General features: G+C 33.0%; 1 protein-coding gene across 4 annotated transcripts in view; it reads right to left on the bottom strand.

The window, feature by feature from the left end:
• Positions 1–18,720, bottom strand: part of LOC120331653 (dynein axonemal heavy chain 1-like) — an 83,728-nt gene that overhangs the window by 15,567 nt on the left and 49,441 nt on the right. The window contains exons 40-64 of one of the 4 annotated variants that reach the window (XM_078113550.1): positions 18,323–18,442; positions 17,479–17,535; positions 16,055–16,213; positions 15,250–15,375; positions 14,522–14,662; positions 14,109–14,240; positions 13,322–13,508; positions 12,625–12,798; positions 12,016–12,045; positions 11,328–11,509; positions 10,570–10,698; positions 9,792–9,896; positions 9,248–9,444; positions 8,646–8,805; positions 7,782–7,966; positions 7,008–7,177; positions 6,305–6,501; positions 5,981–6,100; positions 5,280–5,456; positions 3,770–3,931; positions 3,207–3,367; positions 2,295–2,452; positions 1,555–1,757; positions 842–1,063; positions 120–293 (exon numbers count right to left, since the gene is read on the bottom strand). In XM_078113550.1, coding sequence (XP_077969676.1) covers positions 120–293; positions 842–1,063; positions 1,555–1,757; positions 2,295–2,452; positions 3,207–3,367; positions 3,770–3,931; positions 5,280–5,456; positions 5,981–6,100; positions 6,305–6,501; positions 7,008–7,177; positions 7,782–7,966; positions 8,646–8,805; positions 9,248–9,444; positions 9,792–9,896; positions 10,570–10,698; positions 11,328–11,509; positions 12,016–12,045; positions 12,625–12,798; positions 13,322–13,508; positions 14,109–14,240; positions 14,522–14,662; positions 15,250–15,375; positions 16,055–16,213; positions 17,479–17,535; positions 18,323–18,442 — 3,828 coding nt within the window. The remainder of the gene's footprint in view (positions 1–119; positions 294–841; positions 1,064–1,554; positions 1,758–2,294; positions 2,453–3,206; positions 3,368–3,769; positions 3,932–5,279; positions 5,457–5,980; positions 6,101–6,304; positions 6,502–7,007; positions 7,178–7,781; positions 7,967–8,645; positions 8,806–9,247; positions 9,445–9,791; positions 9,897–10,569; positions 10,699–11,327; positions 11,510–12,015; positions 12,046–12,624; positions 12,799–13,321; positions 13,509–14,108; positions 14,241–14,521; positions 14,663–15,249; positions 15,376–16,054; positions 16,214–17,478; positions 17,536–18,322; positions 18,443–18,720) is intronic. The other 3 variants (XM_039398775.2, XM_078113551.1, XM_078113552.1) reach the window with 3 other exon arrangements.

The following is an 18,720-nucleotide window of genomic DNA, read 5'->3' on the forward strand; positions in this document are numbered from 1 at the left end:
AGTAGTGATTTGTTGTGATGCTGCCAATATTCAACTACATTCAATGAGTTTAAAATCTACCAAATCTACCGGTAATTAGAAATAATCCATGAAACAGTGCCATAGTGTAGTTAGCATACTTGTTTCAAGAGAATAGGTTCCAAGGCTGGATCTAATTCTTCCATAACATTTTCAAGTAACATCGGTTTTCCAAATCTGACAGCATTTTCTAAACTTCTCAGGAAATCACGATCAGTGAGTTTGATGACATCGAGTCCATTTTCTCTTTCCATAGCTTTGACCCATTTGTTAGCCTAAGTAAAAATATTTGTCTTATATATTTATACCATGCTAGTGAATTTGTCTTTAATATTTATTTGGCCTCGGCTACTCACAAACTTTTTGGATCATGAATGCTCATAACCATACGACTAGAAGGTGTTGTTCACACATCGACTATGAATAGCATTTTCATACCTATCCCAAAAGGAAGGAGAGCCGATAGGATAGCTCAGTCATATGGTGAATCACATCAGTTTACCAGTTCAGGAGATTCATTTACTAAACTTTATTAAGATTTAAGGTGCTAGTAAAGCATCGACTTTCTCAAAAATCAAAAATTTTAGTGTAATTCACTGAATAATCAATTTGAGCAATTAGGAACTACTACACATTCGACAGATAAGAACTGGTCTATTTTATTTACTTTTATTTATTTCAAAAATTTCTGTGGGCTCTATGTGATTCGTTTTTTTCATGTGATGACGTCATCAAATTAAATAATTGCACACTTTGTGGCATACTACTTCGTTTTGACCCTAGCTATATTTAGCTTCAAACAAGCTAGTAATATAACTCATACCTGTCCTTGTGGATCAATAAACAGTGGCCATCTTTGAGAGTATTGTACAATCACTCCATTCTCAACACTCAAATTATCCCGAGGTAAACCACTGATTTGCCAACTTCTGATTCGCACTGGATCGCTCAATGTGCTGATAAGAGTAGGTGATTCAGTTCTAGGTACTTTATTTTGATCCAAAGCTTGTTTCCACTCATGTAAAAGATCATGCCTGTATTCACCCTGAAATAAAAGAACAGAACCATGAAGGTATTTCATTTTGAAATACAGTCTCACACAATAGAAAGTTACCTTTGAATATTGATTGCTTTTTTATTATATAAATGGACAAATTATTTTAACTATAGTTTGGAATAGTTCTGCTCTGTCGATTTTGACATGCGCCTCTCATTACTCTGAGTAGGTTCGCAGGTTCGAATCTTGTGGGGGATAATTATGTGCAAGAGGAGTGTTGGACTCCTCATCGACACAGGGTGGTTTACGTAACCGCTGGTCTGTTACAGATTTTCCCACCATCAAGTCCATGATCACATATTATTTGAATTGCTATCATATTTTGAAAGTAGAATTCATTTACAATTTCAATAAGTAAAATTTGACGCATACCTAATTTCACCACCCAATAGCAATTTAGAATTTAATGAATTGAAAAGGAAGAATTCTAAACTACTTGGATCACTCATTCCTCAAGCTACTTAAAAATATATACATACAGTGAAGGCTCCCAGGTAAGCAACAGATCCAGCAGACACCATAACATCACCAATGATGTTTGCAATCATGTGATTGAGTCTAGTAACAGTTTCATGCCATCTGATTTTTTCATCGGCCAATCCATTGATCAGTTTGTCTGCTCTGATGAGTCTATCTTCACACTGTTTGCATTTTGCTTCCAAATCTTCCTTCTTGTTTACACCTGAAATATGTTAGTATTGCATTTTAAATGAGCATAAAATATAATATGTAAATAAAGTAAGTAAAAAAGGATACATTTAATATAATTTCTTCAAACTATGGTCATAAAATAGTTATGGTCATTTAGAGTTACCAAATTTTAAATAAAAATAAAAAATTATTTTTTTGGCTATTTTTATCAAGCCAAATTGGAATTGCATGTACATCACATGGAGTTTAATGGTTAATTTCTGAAAATAAAAGCCTATTGTCATTCAATAAATGGTGGTTACATGCCAAATAAATGCTAAGTTATACCAGCCTTGTATTCTTTATTCATTTATCTTTGAATATGCTAAATTGCTTGTTTTGTGATCTGTAGGGAAATAATTGTTTTCAGTAAAATATAGCAACTCCAATTATTGAATGATTCTACAAGTAAATTTGGAAATTCAAATTTACTGCCTCATTCGAATGTTGAAAAAACAAAATTTTTGTGTATACTCTCTATTCAGTAAAATATTGAGAAAAAAAAAATGCATAGAACAAAAGTACTTACACAAAGTGTATTTCTCTTGCAAGGTTGCAATTCCTTGTTCAACTTCTGCAAGTTTACCTTTTGCTTCATCTAAGATTTTCTGAGTAGCTGATAATTCTGCTTGTGCTTCAGCTAATGCAGCACGTTTTGGTGCCACACCTTTTGCAACAAAGTTATATCTAAAAAAAAACAAAAGTAAAAGTTATAACACAGTAACTCATATAACAAATCACTAAAACTGGATGATACCAATTTTGCAAAACTAAACTAAATCCTAAATTTTAATAAATGGAGCAAGCACGAAAAAAACAAAACCAGGAAGAATCCAATCTTGTAGAAAGACTTCAGAGTTAAATAATTTAGATACCGGTAATCTAATAGGCTCATCTGTTACCTCCATAGCTTTTTTCTTGTCAAAAAGATAATGGCATTTCAAATTTCAGAGTGAAAGTGGGTACTCCTGTAGTATGCGAACCAAGATGGCGGACACCGGAACATAGTATGTGTACCAGGTTAGGGTTAGGCTATAATTTTATTCCAATTTCCCTTATTTTAGTTCTATTACGAGTTCGGAGACTAGTCAAGTGACTCCCGTAGTATTTGTACCTGAAATTATGGTCTAACCCTAACCTGGTACACATACTACGTTCCGGTGTTCTATTTTATTTGCTAACTCAATGAATTACCTCACCTGGGTAATAATACTTAGCAACAATAATTTAAACAAAACGAGATAAAAAAAATACAAGTCTGTTCAAAAATATCAAATGCATTCAACTATAGTTGATAATTGCTATTAAAATATTTACCGTAATAATAATTAATATAAGTACATTGTATATATACAACCATCCAGATACGAATGTTCCCAGATCGATTTTAGGAAACAATTTTGAATAAATCAACAAAAAATAAATAAATTCATAAGCTTACTTATGCATGGCTCTGGCCCACTGGCAGATAGAGGTACATGCTTTTGATACTTTAGCAATTGCTTGAGGCATGAAATCTTCATTATCAATATAGGGTTGAATTTTAGTGATAACAGAATCGGGGATGTTGTCACGATCGAACTTGAACAAGGATTCCAGGAACTGAAAGAAATGAGAGAATGAAACAGTGTGCACAAAAACTAATTTTGTTAGGATAAAATATCTGAAAGAAAGAAAACTTTGTAAAAATTACTGATTTTCAGATACGGTAAAATGGAACATGGTTGCCATAAAGTCACGCACCAAGGTAAATATCGAAATCTCAAAGATATAAAAACCTTGGAATCATTTAATCTTGATTTTTTATAGAGTCTTCTTTAATTCATCATGATAACATTCTAAAATTAGAATGAGTCACCTAATAATGTACATCGGCATCATGGTAGATTATGAGTTTTATCTTGGTGCGCGACATAAAATAAGATTATTTTGAACTACCGGTAATCACAATCCAGATGATAATCAAAGTTATTACAATTTCGAACATATAGAAGTATGACTCACTTTGCCAGGATCTTGTAGAAGTGCTTTACCAGGTTCCCAGTAATCATCAACCTTTGTTCCCATCTTTTCACCAGCAACTTTCTTGGGTTTAACTTCCCTCATGATGCATACTGCCTCAATAACAAGACGCACACCAGCTGGTGGCCTCATCATTGCTCTCACCTGAAGTAGAAAATTTTATTTGATTGTTTCTCAAGTAGATTTCAGTTTATTTTTGAAATTAAATTAATTCTCTATTATGCTCTTGCTACAAGATCTTAGATTTTTTAATAAATCTGCATTTTTACCATTTAGAACAGAGGTTTTCAACCTTTTTTCCGTCAAGTACCCCCCGAGTCACGAAACAATCAACGCAAACCCCCGGTAATCAGACACCGAACAAAGTTGTGATATACTGATATATTGACTAGCAATTTGTTGCAACACCAATTTATTGACCATAAGTAACTAAATTAAATCGTCTTTTTGGTATTATTGCCCTTGTCGTCTGCCTAGCTAATGAATTCTTAAAATCTCTCCCAAGTTACAATAAGCATAATTTTCTAATGCTCGCAGCACGCTGTCTTCAGAGATTTCACAGTTTGTACACAAAGCTTTGAATTTCACATCGTTGCATCACAATCACAACAACGCAAGATCAGGTAAAATCTACGTTTCAATTGGCGTCTAGTTTCATTGGGCACGCATTTTCCCATGGTATTAATAAAGGATATTAAAAAACAGCAACATACAAAAACTTGACTGTCATCCAAGTACCCATAGAAATCTTCTCATGAACCCCTGGGGGTTCGCGAACCCCAGGTTGAGAACCCCTGATTTAGAATATGCAAAAAATTTCAATTACATTTTATTTGGGATTTTGACATCCTCTACCATCTTTATTAGTGTTTATGTTTATATGTGTAAAGAAAAGGTAAAACAGAAAAGATGGCTCAATAATGCCAACCAAGGCATTGCAGACCATTCTCAGATACCAGATCATATTAGATATGAGAATAGTTGGCTAGTTAGCGAATTTTTCCAATGGAGTTGCCACGAACTTTATACAGTTGGGCAAGCTTCATTTTCAACTTTCATGAAAGATTTCTGGAAACGAGCTCGCAAACCGGGACACATTCAAAGCTAAAAAAAAGTTCACTTTATGGTCAATCATGCCATAAATATGATAACAAACCCAGATTAAAACTTTGAAAGACATTATCTCATTGACAAGAAAAAAGCCACAAAGTTACCAGATAAAATACTAGATCATTCAAATTATTTTCAGATTGATAATAATGTAGTTATGATGTCCATAACAAGCAGAGTATAGTAATATTTAGCCGATGAATGAATTTTAAAGGCTGGAATCAATCGAAGAGTTTCCCAACATTCACAGGACAAGATTCATAATAACATGCTCTACTTCAAATATCATAATCAAAATTTAACATGGAAGGGAAAACAAAATATCTAGGTATAGACATTCCCTACTAAAGATATGATTCAACAATAATTAGCATTTAAATACCTCAATGACATCATTTTTGTTCAAAGATTTCAAGCTTGCCAGAGCAGCCTCTAATGCAGGTAAAGCTTCATCAAGATCTCGTTGAGCGCTTTCAGCAATTCCTTGTGCTTTTTCTGCTTGCACTGAAGCTTCTGCTTCCTGCTTTTGCACAACTACTTGTGTATCTTTTGCTGTTATCTATAGGACAAAAAAAAAACGAGGCAATAGTTGTAGGATAACTGCTGAAGACATTTGTTGAAATTATACAATCTAACATTTTTAAAGCCAGTGTATCTGATCACAAGCCTGGTACAATTAACTCCACAGGTGAACTGGTTACAAAGTAAGAAAATGCCCATAATCATATTCCTTACTATTTACTGCAGGAAGTATGAGTTTGCGGCTTGCGGCAAGCATCATGAGGAGCATGATTTCTATACTCTGTGCTGTTGCAGAGTGGATATGGAATCGTTGGCTAATACTCTTTTTACTAATAATGTAGTGTTATACTGAGAAATTGGGGCAGATCTTGATAAGTTTACAGTTGAATACTTCACTAAACCACTAAATTGTGGAAGAAATTCATCAAGAAAAATTTTCTGGTTTGTGCAAATCCGAGAGGTGTATATGGTTTCTTCTACAGTACCTTGTTCATAATGAAGGTAATAAAAACTTGATGAAACCGCTTGAAAATAGTTAAAACAAACATAGTTTTATCTTACAGTATCTTTCTGAATTTGTTCCATAGTGTTTGCTGTTTCTATTGCAGCTTCTTCAAGTAATGGCCTCATTGTTTCCAGTTCTTCCTGCATTTTTGCAACGTCATCCGCTGTACTCAGAAGCTACAAATTCAAAGTATTTTGCCGGTAATCAGAATTAAAGCCATCATATGAACTAAGTACAGTGTACACTGTGATATTTGGTAGAAGGTAGAATTTGGTTGAATTAGTCAGTGATAGTGACCAGCATTGTAATATGTCACTTCAATGTCCAAAAATGTAGTCTTGTAATGGTAAAACTTTTGCAATCTTCGATTGAATACTTACTTTATCCAAGCCAGTTTTCATTCTGTTTTTGTTAGTGCTTAGTTCACTGATTTTGAAGCCGATAAGTTTGCTGAATATTCCAAGCAATTCAAGGTATGATGTAGGGGTGACATAATTGTGTCGAGACAATTCAGCAAGAAATCTCTTTGATGCATCAGCTACAGATTGATGCATTTCAACACACATGTTCACCATACCTGATGAAGAAGTGAATTTAATGAAATGAAGATATTTCCTTATCAAACATGTATATTGATATATATATGTGTGATACACATGTGAAATTCACGTCACTTAGTAGGAACCGAGAAGGGAAGGTCAGCGAACATTGCCCCAGGTCTGCGGGGCTCAATCTAACTTAGCTTCAATTTTGTTGATTACCAACCATGCATACTTCCGTCACGCCAACAGCAGGAAAAGTCAAAAAATGGAACAATTGAATTTATTGCAATTGAGTTTACGAGAATACACGGGGTCGAGCCTTCTCTTGAACATTTAGAACATAATCGCAACATGAAGAGTTCAACTTATGTGGAATAGCCTGCAATGCAAAGGCAAGCACGTTTCTAATGCTTAGCAATATTCGCTAATCGGCAAGCCTTAGAGTACCAGTACACTACATCCACAGATGATGATTTATAATCTGTTTATCATGAGATCCACACTAAACTTCAAAATATGTCTCCATTCAATTCATACCCACCTTCCATTAAATCAGCATTCGATGTATCAATATCCGTAATTTCACTCAAGAAAGTGTTTGCAACACTCTGCAATGCTTCTTGTGGCCATTCACTGAACCAATCAATTGTACAGCAGGTGATGAGCGAAGGAAACATACGAAGTCGAGCACGGAAGATTTCACCAATAGGGCTAGTAAAAAGAAGGTTAATATTATGAAAGTGATTCCCAACAGAATACACATAGACTTGTCAAAAAAGTGAAAAACTATCATAACAGTAAGCGGGTTCTAAATCTAAATCATATTTCCAATAGAATATGACATACTATACAATCTGATCTGAGAATGTATTGGCATTACGTTAACTACGATGGCATCATAGGTTGAAGATCCCTCGCCCAGGATGTAATGAATTGGGTTGGTAATGCTGAAGCATTGTTTGGATGAGAAGCATAAGAGTACCATACAAACAAAAAATAAATTACCGTACCAAGTTTTACAAAATATACCAAATTCACCAATCTCAGAAAATTATGTTATACTACCGACCTCCTTGGTAATAATGAGAAATGAAATGAATATATCGTGATAATATTTTGCTACACAATGAATTGAATGAGTTGCACAGCAATAGCATACAAAAATTCCAACTGCATGATACATTTTTCAGTGCCTCGTGGCATTTTGGTGGTTACTCAAACTTTTTTTTGAGGTGAGCCTTTTTCTCTCTAGTTGAGCATGACTTTATTCTATGATGAATTCACTTTGAAAGAAACTGCGATCATTTTCACTCACCTCATACACACAATGCTGTGTAGATTTGCTTTAACACGTTTTGTAAAAGCATTGAATAGGTTTGATTTTGTTGGTGGAAGACCGGAATCCATAACTACTGGTTTCATTGCAGTAAATATCTGATCTTGATCATCAAAATTATAAATGTTCGGTACGTCACCAGAGTTCAGAATATTATTCAGATCCTATAATGAAAGTATCTATGTATATGGTGATTTATTAGAGAATTTGTTCCAAAATTCTGAAGGAAAATGTAGTAAATACTGTCTTTTCATATGGGTTCGATACTATTACTGGACATGGATTGGACCTATGGATTACTTTGCAAAATAATCTATGTTATTAAAAATTGCATCTTTTCGTGACTAGTGGACCAATTGGTTCCAAATTTTCAACACTTAATTGTTGCTATATGGTGAATACGGTAAGTTGAATTTACTTTTTCAAATTTTCTCTGTCCCATAAAGCTCGATATTGCACATAAATTTTGCTAGTTTTAGCATATATCGCGTCACCATGTGGTCTCCATCAGCCCAGTCCACCAATATTTTCGCCCAAGCCAGACTGCCTTCGCACGGTCATGTATTTGAGCATTGCTCGTTTGTTTTTGAAATAAAGTTGAAAATTTATTTCAACATTTTTGGAAATAATTGCAACACTATTTGCAACACTATTTTAATTGCAAACCCTAACCCATTTTTTTTCTTGAATCTAACTTTGTTCAAAAATTCAAATCTACATCTATTAGATCAATATATTAATATCTCAATGTTAAATTAACTTAATGTTATTAACTTGAATTAACATTGAAATAATATTATGAAGAATTTTTTTCAAAAGCATTATTATCATTTGCTAACAAACCTCCAAGAACGATTCATCCTTGATCTGAGTGTCACAAAACAAGAAAACAATTGGTTGATTTTGCAATCCAGCTTTCAACATGCATGTTTTAATGTCTTCCCTCCATTCATTCACTCCATAGTTCTTTGCAAGTTCAATTTGGAACAATTCATAATCAGCCCTGAAATACAATACGATCCAAAAATCTCGAGACATAACAAAAAATGGCAATTTTATACAGCGTGTTGAGACAAACTAAACTCATTTAAGTATGAATGCATTTGCTCGATGAAGCATTTGAAACAAGCTTGCCATCGCAGTTCAGTTTACCCTGCGCTGGTTTGCAGATTTGAATCATGTGGGGAATATTTATTTGCAAGAAGATTGCAAATAGTAAGTAGTAGTCACCTTAGTAAGGTGGTTCAATTAACCTCCGGCCAATTACCCTTCTTCCACCATCCATGAAGTTCATGCATTTGTGGCAAAAAGTGGTTTAATTTTTCCCATCCCCATCATGGAGAGGTAACTCAACAAGAAGCCATAGATCACCATATGATTAGGACATTTTATAGGTTTTCATTGTGATTTGTGATAATTATGATCTATTCCTAATAGTAACATACATATGAGTAGCAAGTCTTGATAAACTCTGTCGCCCACTTCCTCCAACTCCTAGCAGTAAAGCATTTCCAAGCGGTTGACGAATAATACGAGATATTCTGCAAACGTGTTGAACAGCATCGAGGAAAAGTACAAGTTTCATTTGAGCTGTATTGACTTGATTGTAATCTTCAAGGAATTCATCAATGACGCCAATCATCTGTGTTGTAAAATAAATCAAAGTTGTTTTGATATGACCATAAAAACTGGATTACAACATGTTCCTTTTAATTTCATAGGAACTGTTCAACACTATTGAACTTGCAACACTATTCAGTTAGGGACAGTCGACACCATTGGACTATGTGCTGAAGATGGGGTAAAGACACATGTCCCAAAAGTCCACAAATGCACCAGGAGATATTGGTGGAATGAAAACTAAAAGCAGTTCAGACAAAATTAATCAATATAGAATAGTGGTTTTTAATGAAAATGAAATCAATCTGCAACATCTTCGGCATTATTGTTCATCTATATAGTTTATATAAAATGATACAAAAACTACACCTTTTTATGATCTTCAGCATAAAGATATAACTTGTTGTCTGAGTTTGGTTGAAAGAAATCTCCAAACAACACGGGCTTCAGGGGAATAACATCCTCCAATGGCATCTGTTGAAAAATAAATGTCGATAAAAGTCAAAGCTGGTAATAACCATAATGCCATTTTCTAATTTTTAGATGATAATATCAAAAAATGAATAATTCCAAATTTGAAATTTTGGTTATATGCAACATCGATTAATTTTTAGTGAAGCGCATTAAAATATAAAGTTTATTCAAATTCAGTTTATAACACTCAAAGTTGACATGCATTTATGAATGGAAAAAATAAGCTTACAGATTACAGCTCGACGATGTGGCGCATCGAGCTTAGTAACAGGAATAGGCTCTCCATCGCACCTCTGATTACCCTTGCAGGTTCGCAAGTTCGAATGGCTTGCAGGTTCGAATCCCATGCAGGGATAATTATGTGCAAGAGGACTGCTGGACTCCTTGCAGCCGTGTGGTGGTTCACATAACCGCTGGTCAGTTACGACTTCCTCTACTATCAAGCCCATGCATCTGAAAACAAACAACTGGCTGACTAATCCCATACCTGACATGGACTGATAACCGAACGAGAGAACGTGGTTCGCCATATGATTGAGCCATTCTATCGGCTTTCCTTTTCCACAGGATGAATATGTGAATCCCATCCTAATTATTATCCTACAAACGATCATTCGTTTCAATTGTCACTTAAATCTTGACTACCGTATACAATATTAATATTTTTTCTTACTTTGAAATTATTCACAATTTTTTCTTCCAGCATGTTGGAAAACCAGTTTCTATCTTCATCATTTACAAGACGATCTTGAAATATTCTGCAACTCTCGTGATACCACAGACGAAGAAGCATTTCTTTGGACTGTGATTAAAAATATAAATAAAATGATATAAATTTGTAGACAAGGTGAATGAGCAAAATATTCATTGTTAAACTATCGATTCAGTTCCAGCTAAATCATTGAGATCCAAGATGATTAGCTTGTGATATGAATAATATTATGTTGTGGTTTAGTTTAGTGAGAAAAACTGCAATCAGTGATTACATTTGCCCTCGCATGAGGGTCAAAGGGTGAGCAGGATCGATTATTTATAATGAATACCTAATTGTTCAATTTACAATCGACCAAGGACTAAGACGCTGGAGATTGCTACTTTTTTCAGAAAATATTACAAAACATTGTTTTTCGTCAACGTTTGATGCTTGAAATATAGCATGCCAAATTGACCCTAAACAGCTTCTGACATAAGAAACAAGGCACAATCTATTTTATTTCAATCTTAGCGATTTTTTAGCCATTAAACTCTGAGGATATTCCAATATCACAAATGCTGATGTCCTTCACCAGTAGTCCTGATCATTATTTTTGATATGCAACATACAGTATCATAAATATTGGGGCGATGACCGGCATGCTCCTAATGTGTCAATGAGCAATCACAAAGGTTGATGTCTGATTTCAGCAGTTGGCCCACTTGGGTGACACTTACTTCCACTTTACTGACTTCCATCATCAACATTCCTTGGAAAACTTTGGAAAGATCTCTCAAGTTGAAAGTATAATGTGATTTAGCTGGAGTTGGGAGAAGTTGTGTGGTGATTGTATCGTACATGTAGATGGTAGAATCTACTATTTCATTGCAAAGTTCTTGAATATCAGCTGGTGCTGGTTCTGAGGTAAACAAATCAATAATGTTAGATTGATTGACTGGTACTATTGATACATATTTCCAATAGTGATCTAGGAAGTTTTCAGAGGTGTGTTATATATTTTGGGTGAGATAAACATTATTATCTCTCTTTGACTTCGGCAAAACATGCTGAAATAATGAGAGCAAAAATTTTGAAATTGCAGAAAATTAACAAACTGTTAACCAACAGATACAAACTAAAGATGCTCGACTATATATTATTTTCAATTTATAAATTCTATCTTTATATAAATGCATTACAACCCTTTTTAAACAACTTTCAAACATTATAAGCATTTACTTAGCCTTTTTAAACTGTTAGCTAAAAACATACCGGTAGTTTACATCCTTTTATATTTCTCTTCTACTGTCTAAAAACTTTAAAATGAAACCTGACCAATATCTAACTCCTCAATAAATAGATATTAAGTACTTCAGATAAAACCCTCAACTTATGTGTAATAATTGGTAAAGTATCTGAACTCACTTCCGAAAGCAATGAGGCTCTTCGATCCAGCTGAAACATGAATATAATGGTAACTACATTCTTAAATCTTATAGTAAACACCGCCACAATCCAATCAACCATAGCTATAAAACTGCACTTCAAAATGGCAAATTTGCTGTTAATACTGTGGTGATCTTAAAAACTGAGCTGCATAAACTCCATATATTCACTAACAATAACAACTACTTATTCTAATAATACCTGTGCTGGATTAAGTTGCTATAAATCGAAAAAAAACAGGAAGTACTCAATAGATTACTATTCTGAAATGAAGCATTTGAATATATATTCCAAATTTTGAGTGCTCAACAGAAAAGGTATCACACAGTCTCAGAGATTAATGACTAAAAGGGAAAAAAATAAGATGAACTGTAGTGATTGTTACTCATAGCTTTCAGAATGCTGGCACTTTTGTGTGAAAAGTGGGAACTCAATTACCTGAAGTGATATTTTTTTTGAAAAAATGTATTTTTAAATTATTCGTAAAATTGAATTTTTTAAAATGTTTAAAATAATTTATATATTCAAATAATTTTTTAATTGATTTAAAACTCATTATTTTATTTCAAATAATAAAATTAAATTTACTCAGCCAGCTTTGAACAATGGTTGCAAAGATTCTCTTCTTGCTTGATATTTCCATGTCAGTGCAAGACACATAATTGAAATGTCGAAGTAGACGTTGTGTGATAGGATTTCTTCCACCACCTGGTGGTCCCATAGCACAGACAAAGGAGATGTCAACAAGTCTCCTGAAATCACCTAAAATGAAGATTCATGAAGATATCAAATTTAGGAAGTCGTGCATCCTGCTATCCATCAGGAACATCGTATCAGTAATTATGTCCCATAACAGAAATATTGTTCAGGGCTACCGGTTAAGAATATCAGCTTTTATTATATTTGAAAGTATGCTACTCAAAATCTTGAATTCAAACTATAATATTACATCTCAATGAAATATTTTAGATAATGGCCATGATATTGTCAACCTTTTTTGCAGCAAAATGAAAAAAAGATTGTCTTGTCTGCCTGTTTGAACTGTATATTAAATAAAAAAAAAAGGCTGAAAGTTACATGCTTGATTCATGTAAAATAAAAAAATTGTGTTATCTTCACTCAATTTATAGTTGTTCCAATCCATTAAACCAACGGCAGGTCAAACTAAATTTTAACTTTGATGAAAATATACCATGATTCTTTATTAGAGTGAGACTTGACTTTTTTAAAAAAAAAAAAACTTGAATTATTCTAATTATCTCAATATAAAGATAAATTGCCTTACCGATCAATTTTCTGTCGTACCATCCATTATGGTCCATCCATTGTCTCAGTAGTTCGATAGGTGGTTGTGCACCATATTTTTCAAGTGCAGGCATATTCAAATCATCAATGAAGAAAATGGCATACTTTCCAAGAGGTGGTGCAAAAACTCCCTTCCTACGTTTGTCAAGTTTGCCATCAATGAGATCCTACAATTATGAATGTAAATATAAAAAATATATAAACAATTTCAGAACAAGCAATAAAAACATATTATTTCTAAAAGATTGTATAAGAAAATTGGATAGATTTCAAAAACTTCAAAAAACACTCCGAGAGACCGTGCAGTATAGTGCAATATGACATATGATCTGGAGCCAGTACTGCAATAAAACATTAAGACATAAATAAGAGCGAACTATCATCCATTCCACATATCATAATATGCTGAACATTTAATATTACAAATTCTAGTTCCGGCAGAACACAAAAATAGACTACCGGTGTGTCACACTGTATCTTAGATTACTGTACTAGATTTTATTAAAAGTTTCATAAACTCGTACTATTCTCAGTTTTTTTTTGTATGATATAAACGCTACTTGGTTTCAAAAATAGCGAAAAGTGTGGAACGATCAATAATCTATTTACCACACGACCCGATATCATATCTTTATATACAGTAATAGGAAATAAAACTGGAATGTTGATGTCTTTAGAAAGTGTTGTCATATAAAAACACTAAAAATGAGGATCATAAATGATTTGCCTATAATATTTCAAATCATACAAAATATTAAGAGTCGTACTTGTGTTTGGTTTGCAGATGTCTTGGCAGAAAACATCATGAAATTAGGAATATATTCTTGCGGCATTCCTTTTAATAATTTATCTCCAACGACAACTGATTTCCCTGTACCTGTGGGACCAATCACCAGAACCTACAAAATAAAAATATGTTATACATTAAAATAACAATCCCCCTTACAATTAGTCAAATAGCATGTTATATTAGTATGACTCAACTCGACAATCATTGGATTGCCTACCCAATTATTACACTCTGGGTGAGATGGTGGGCATGAACTTTGAACCTGATATCTATAACTTGAGACAACCTTTTTAGCTAACAAACTTGGTAATCTGTTTGTATACGCTTTATTTGGAACAAACTTTCAATACAAATAAATATTATTTAGTACATTAAAATTAACTACTGTACCTGTTTCTTGTTGCATACAAGCATTTCCAGAAGAGCTGAAGTACAGATGGTATCGATTGTGGGAATAATGATATCTGCGTATGGAGTAGCTGGTGTGATTTCAAATGATGGTGCTGATTTCAACCAACTTTTCCAATGGATCTGCAATTATCGATATGGATAATTTCACCTCAGTTTTTATGTAAATTGTCTTGACTCAAGATTGAAATTGGGAATGGTACTTATTAGGGTGACATTTCCCTAATTTTATCGGACATGAAGTAGATCCATAAATCATTTTACAAAATTGTTGCCATTGGGGTTGTTGATGGTAGAAAATTTCCGCAACTTGACGATCAATTGATTTAAATTTTCTGTATGCAAGAATAGCACTATCTGTATGTTTTTAATGTACTGCAGTTAGTCATTTGACTCCTCTTATGTATTATCTTGTCTTCAGTAATATCACCAACTTACAGACATCTCTTTTGTAACACAGTTACCAAACAGAGCAAATAGTTACACTACCCCGATGTTGACAATTTGAAGCAACATTTGGGTAAGTTCATGCAAAAATACTTTAGAATCAAATCATAACAAGCCAAATTGCATCCTTTCAAACGTGCACTGAGATGATCGTTTAAACTATGCCTTTGACACAAACATGTAGTTATGTGGTGAATATTGTCTGGTTAAAGTGTTTTCACTGTAATGCCCAGCCAAAGTGATTGGAAAGTGCCAATAAGAACCTGTTTCCCTTCTGCTGTATTATCCTCATCATCATCCATTGAATCACCAGTTTGTTTCTTCGTAATCCCAACATCATCAAGTTGATAATCATAAACCAGGCCTTCTTCTGGGAACGGTAGTTTTACCTAAATTACATTTTAAAAAAATAGAAAATTGCAAATAAGACAATACAAGTCCATAATTTTTGTGAACTTCTATAAAAACAAATTTAATTGAAAATTTCATATTCAGTATTTTCCAATTCAAGTGACTCCCCGTTTATGCATAGTGAATATTTCTTGTTACATCTAAATATTTTAATAATAATAATCATTCTACAGAGATTATGCTCTCTAAATATGAAGCATCAGTTTAATCAAGATTAGTCTTTTAGGTCTCAGCCCAAGTTGAATAAGCGAATAGTTAACTTGTTTCCTTGTTTTAGATACATAGACTGGATGGCAAAAAAATTTGCAACCGACCTGCAGTTACATGAGCCACCACTATGACTGCAAGAAGTCATCCGCTCGCGCATAATTATAACCTACAAGATTTTAAACTTGTAAACCCACTCAGAATAATCACAGAAATGAATGTGTCTACTATTTTACTCAATCATTAATTATACTTATGGTATATACAAATAAAAAATGTTTAAAATTTATTAAATAATGAAAATATTATCGCTAAAATGTGAGGTAAAATGTTCAAAAGACAGCATGACAGTTACCAAAGAACTTAATCAAGTAACTTGAAAGAACTTTTTAACGCAGGAGTAAAATGATTTAAGTAGAAGTCACCATTCAACACTGTGTCTATTCTTACCTCACATTCTTTCATTTTTTCTCTGACATAAACAGAAAACTTTTGTCGTCCATCATTATCAGTTGTACTTCCAATACTCCAAATCAGAGAAAAGAAAAACCATGGTTCAATGAGATCTGGCACTTTTGCTAGTTGTTCATCACTCAAAAAAGGCTCACCCTGGACATAGAAAATGTAGAATTTTAGCACATATCAGGGCATATTTTGAATCTTCCCTGCTTGATATTCAATATTTCAGCCATGAAATCATCCAAAATTAGCAAAATATGTAACATAACATTGTACACTAGGGAGTCTGAATTTGTAAACAAGTAAAACAAATAAATTTCTGGGAAACACTTTAACGAGAGATTGGACGAGTAGTTGAAATGAAGGGTTTTCAATTTCCATAGCAGCAACAATTTGAAAACTGATTCATGGACCCTTAAATATGCATGTTAAGCATGGGAATCAATAATTAACATTTTTCATTGAGAAAAGTCATTTATTGCACTACATTCTGAAAATGAATAGTCTTGAAATCTGAAGAAACTCCATCAAGCTGCTGTACGATTGCATTTCAAACATTCCTGTATCACAGATATTCTTTCATCTCAAATCATAATAATGTTTTTTCGTTTTATTTGATACTAAAACAAATTGAGATATTCATGAGCTTTTGTTATTCATTAACCAAAATTGAAAGGATTTGAATAGCCATAGGGCAAATATTCCCGCATTGTTCACAAATACAGGGTTTTTCAACATGCAAATTCAGGCATACATACATGTTTAATTGAATTAAACATTACATGCGTTGGCAATACATTGTAACTACTGTAAATTATTCAATAAGAGTATTTCATTTAAGTATGTAATCAATATAGACAATGCATGCAAGATGAATCATATAGTACAAAAACATACAATAATTAAAATTTAAATTTTCATCATTTGACTGAAAATATATAATGCAGTGGTAAATTGATTTTTTCTATAATGACAGAAATAATTAAACAAGCTGGAATTGACAAGAAAAGATTTTTAATTTACTGTCAACCCAGCCAAGCAAGATGGCTAAACGCCTAAGCTGAAGTTAATACAAATATTGGCAATGAAAAGATATTGCAAACAGCATAAAATTGTTTTGTTGGATACCAAGAATTTCCCAATATTCAGAATGATAATTATAGTTTGAGACCAGGAAATTTAACATGCATGCATACTAGGATAACTAGGATAACAAAAAAAATTTGGTAATATATAAAGAACTACAAGAAACAGAAATAAGGACTCCATTTTTTATAGAAATAGTATTTGAAATTAAAAAAGACTTGTGATATAAAGTAATATCCACATAACAAAAGTGAAAAATTATAATATTTGTGCCTATTCGCTACATATACAATGTCTAGTCAACAAAAGATGTTGCCATGCCAACTTACAAGTGACATATATTTTGCAAAACGTGAATCCTTGGCTACTTTAGGTTTTGCTTCTCCCTTTGTTCATAGAAATTAAGTTTACGGTAAATAAAAATATAAACAAAATAATATTCCTCATAAAAATGTCTGCAATAGAGGTGGGATAATGAATATCTGTAGTGATGCTCCAAAAATTCCATCAGTTCAAAAAAATGAGATAATTTTCAAGTCACGTTTAAATAATGATAGCGGAATTATGGTAAGTTAAACTTCAAACAGTCATATTTGAATTAACGAAATCAATATTTTTTATTAAAATATGTTTTTTAATGCAGGAAAATCATGATTTCATTCCATATGAAATTGAAATATTCAAAAACAAAATAAATTACAGGGAAGATACATAAAATAATTTTTTACATGAACTAGTCCTTTTTAGTTCACAAGCAATGGGTCCAATTTGAACACAAACTATACAGGGATTCTATAGAAAACCTAGTATTTTAAAACAACATTTCGCACTTTTTTTCAACTCTTTTTATGAGGAGCATGTGTTGTAAACGTTTTTTTTTTCTTTTTTCAGTTGGGGATGGTTAAAATTATGTGAGAAGTTGACTACTAGTACTCACCACTATTACCACTCATCACTGGGAACATTGATTTTTTACATCTAACTTGAGAATGAAATTGGGTGAAAGGCTGAGTCTCCGCTACCATGATATACATAAATTCATAATTTATGTTTACAACCCCACATTATTCATCCTTATATAAAAACCAATGAAATTGAGAACAAGAAAATAATTTTCTGAATTGAATATAATAAACAGCATTTAACAATAAACAATTCAAAAATTGATCTCACCTCTTTGGGAACCAGTGGTGCAAAGAAACAATCCATCAGTCTCAACATACTGAATACAAGTTGACCATTTACTGATGTAACCATTTCTTTCATCTTGTGACGCAGGAAGTCTATGGAAGGCTGAAATATCCAAACGATTTTGTAAATCAATAAATAACACAAGAGGAATATGCTAAATATGGGTGGGTAAAAGACATAGAATTGAAATCTCTGGAATGCAGAAATATAAAATTGGTTCATAGAATCTAACACACTACACAGGCAGAAGAATCTCAATTTCAGGATATTATTAAATTCAGCACTCTTCCTAACTCTATTTGACTGTGCATGGCATTTGTTATATTGCTTGTCTGAGTCAATAATATAACAGAAATCTATTATGAAACAATTTGTATTCG

Source organism: Styela clava, chromosome 6, assembly GCF_964204865.1.
Source record: "Styela clava chromosome 6, kaStyClav1.hap1.2, whole genome shotgun sequence".
Lineage (NCBI taxonomy): Eukaryota > Metazoa > Chordata > Ascidiacea > Stolidobranchia > Styelidae > Styela > Styela clava.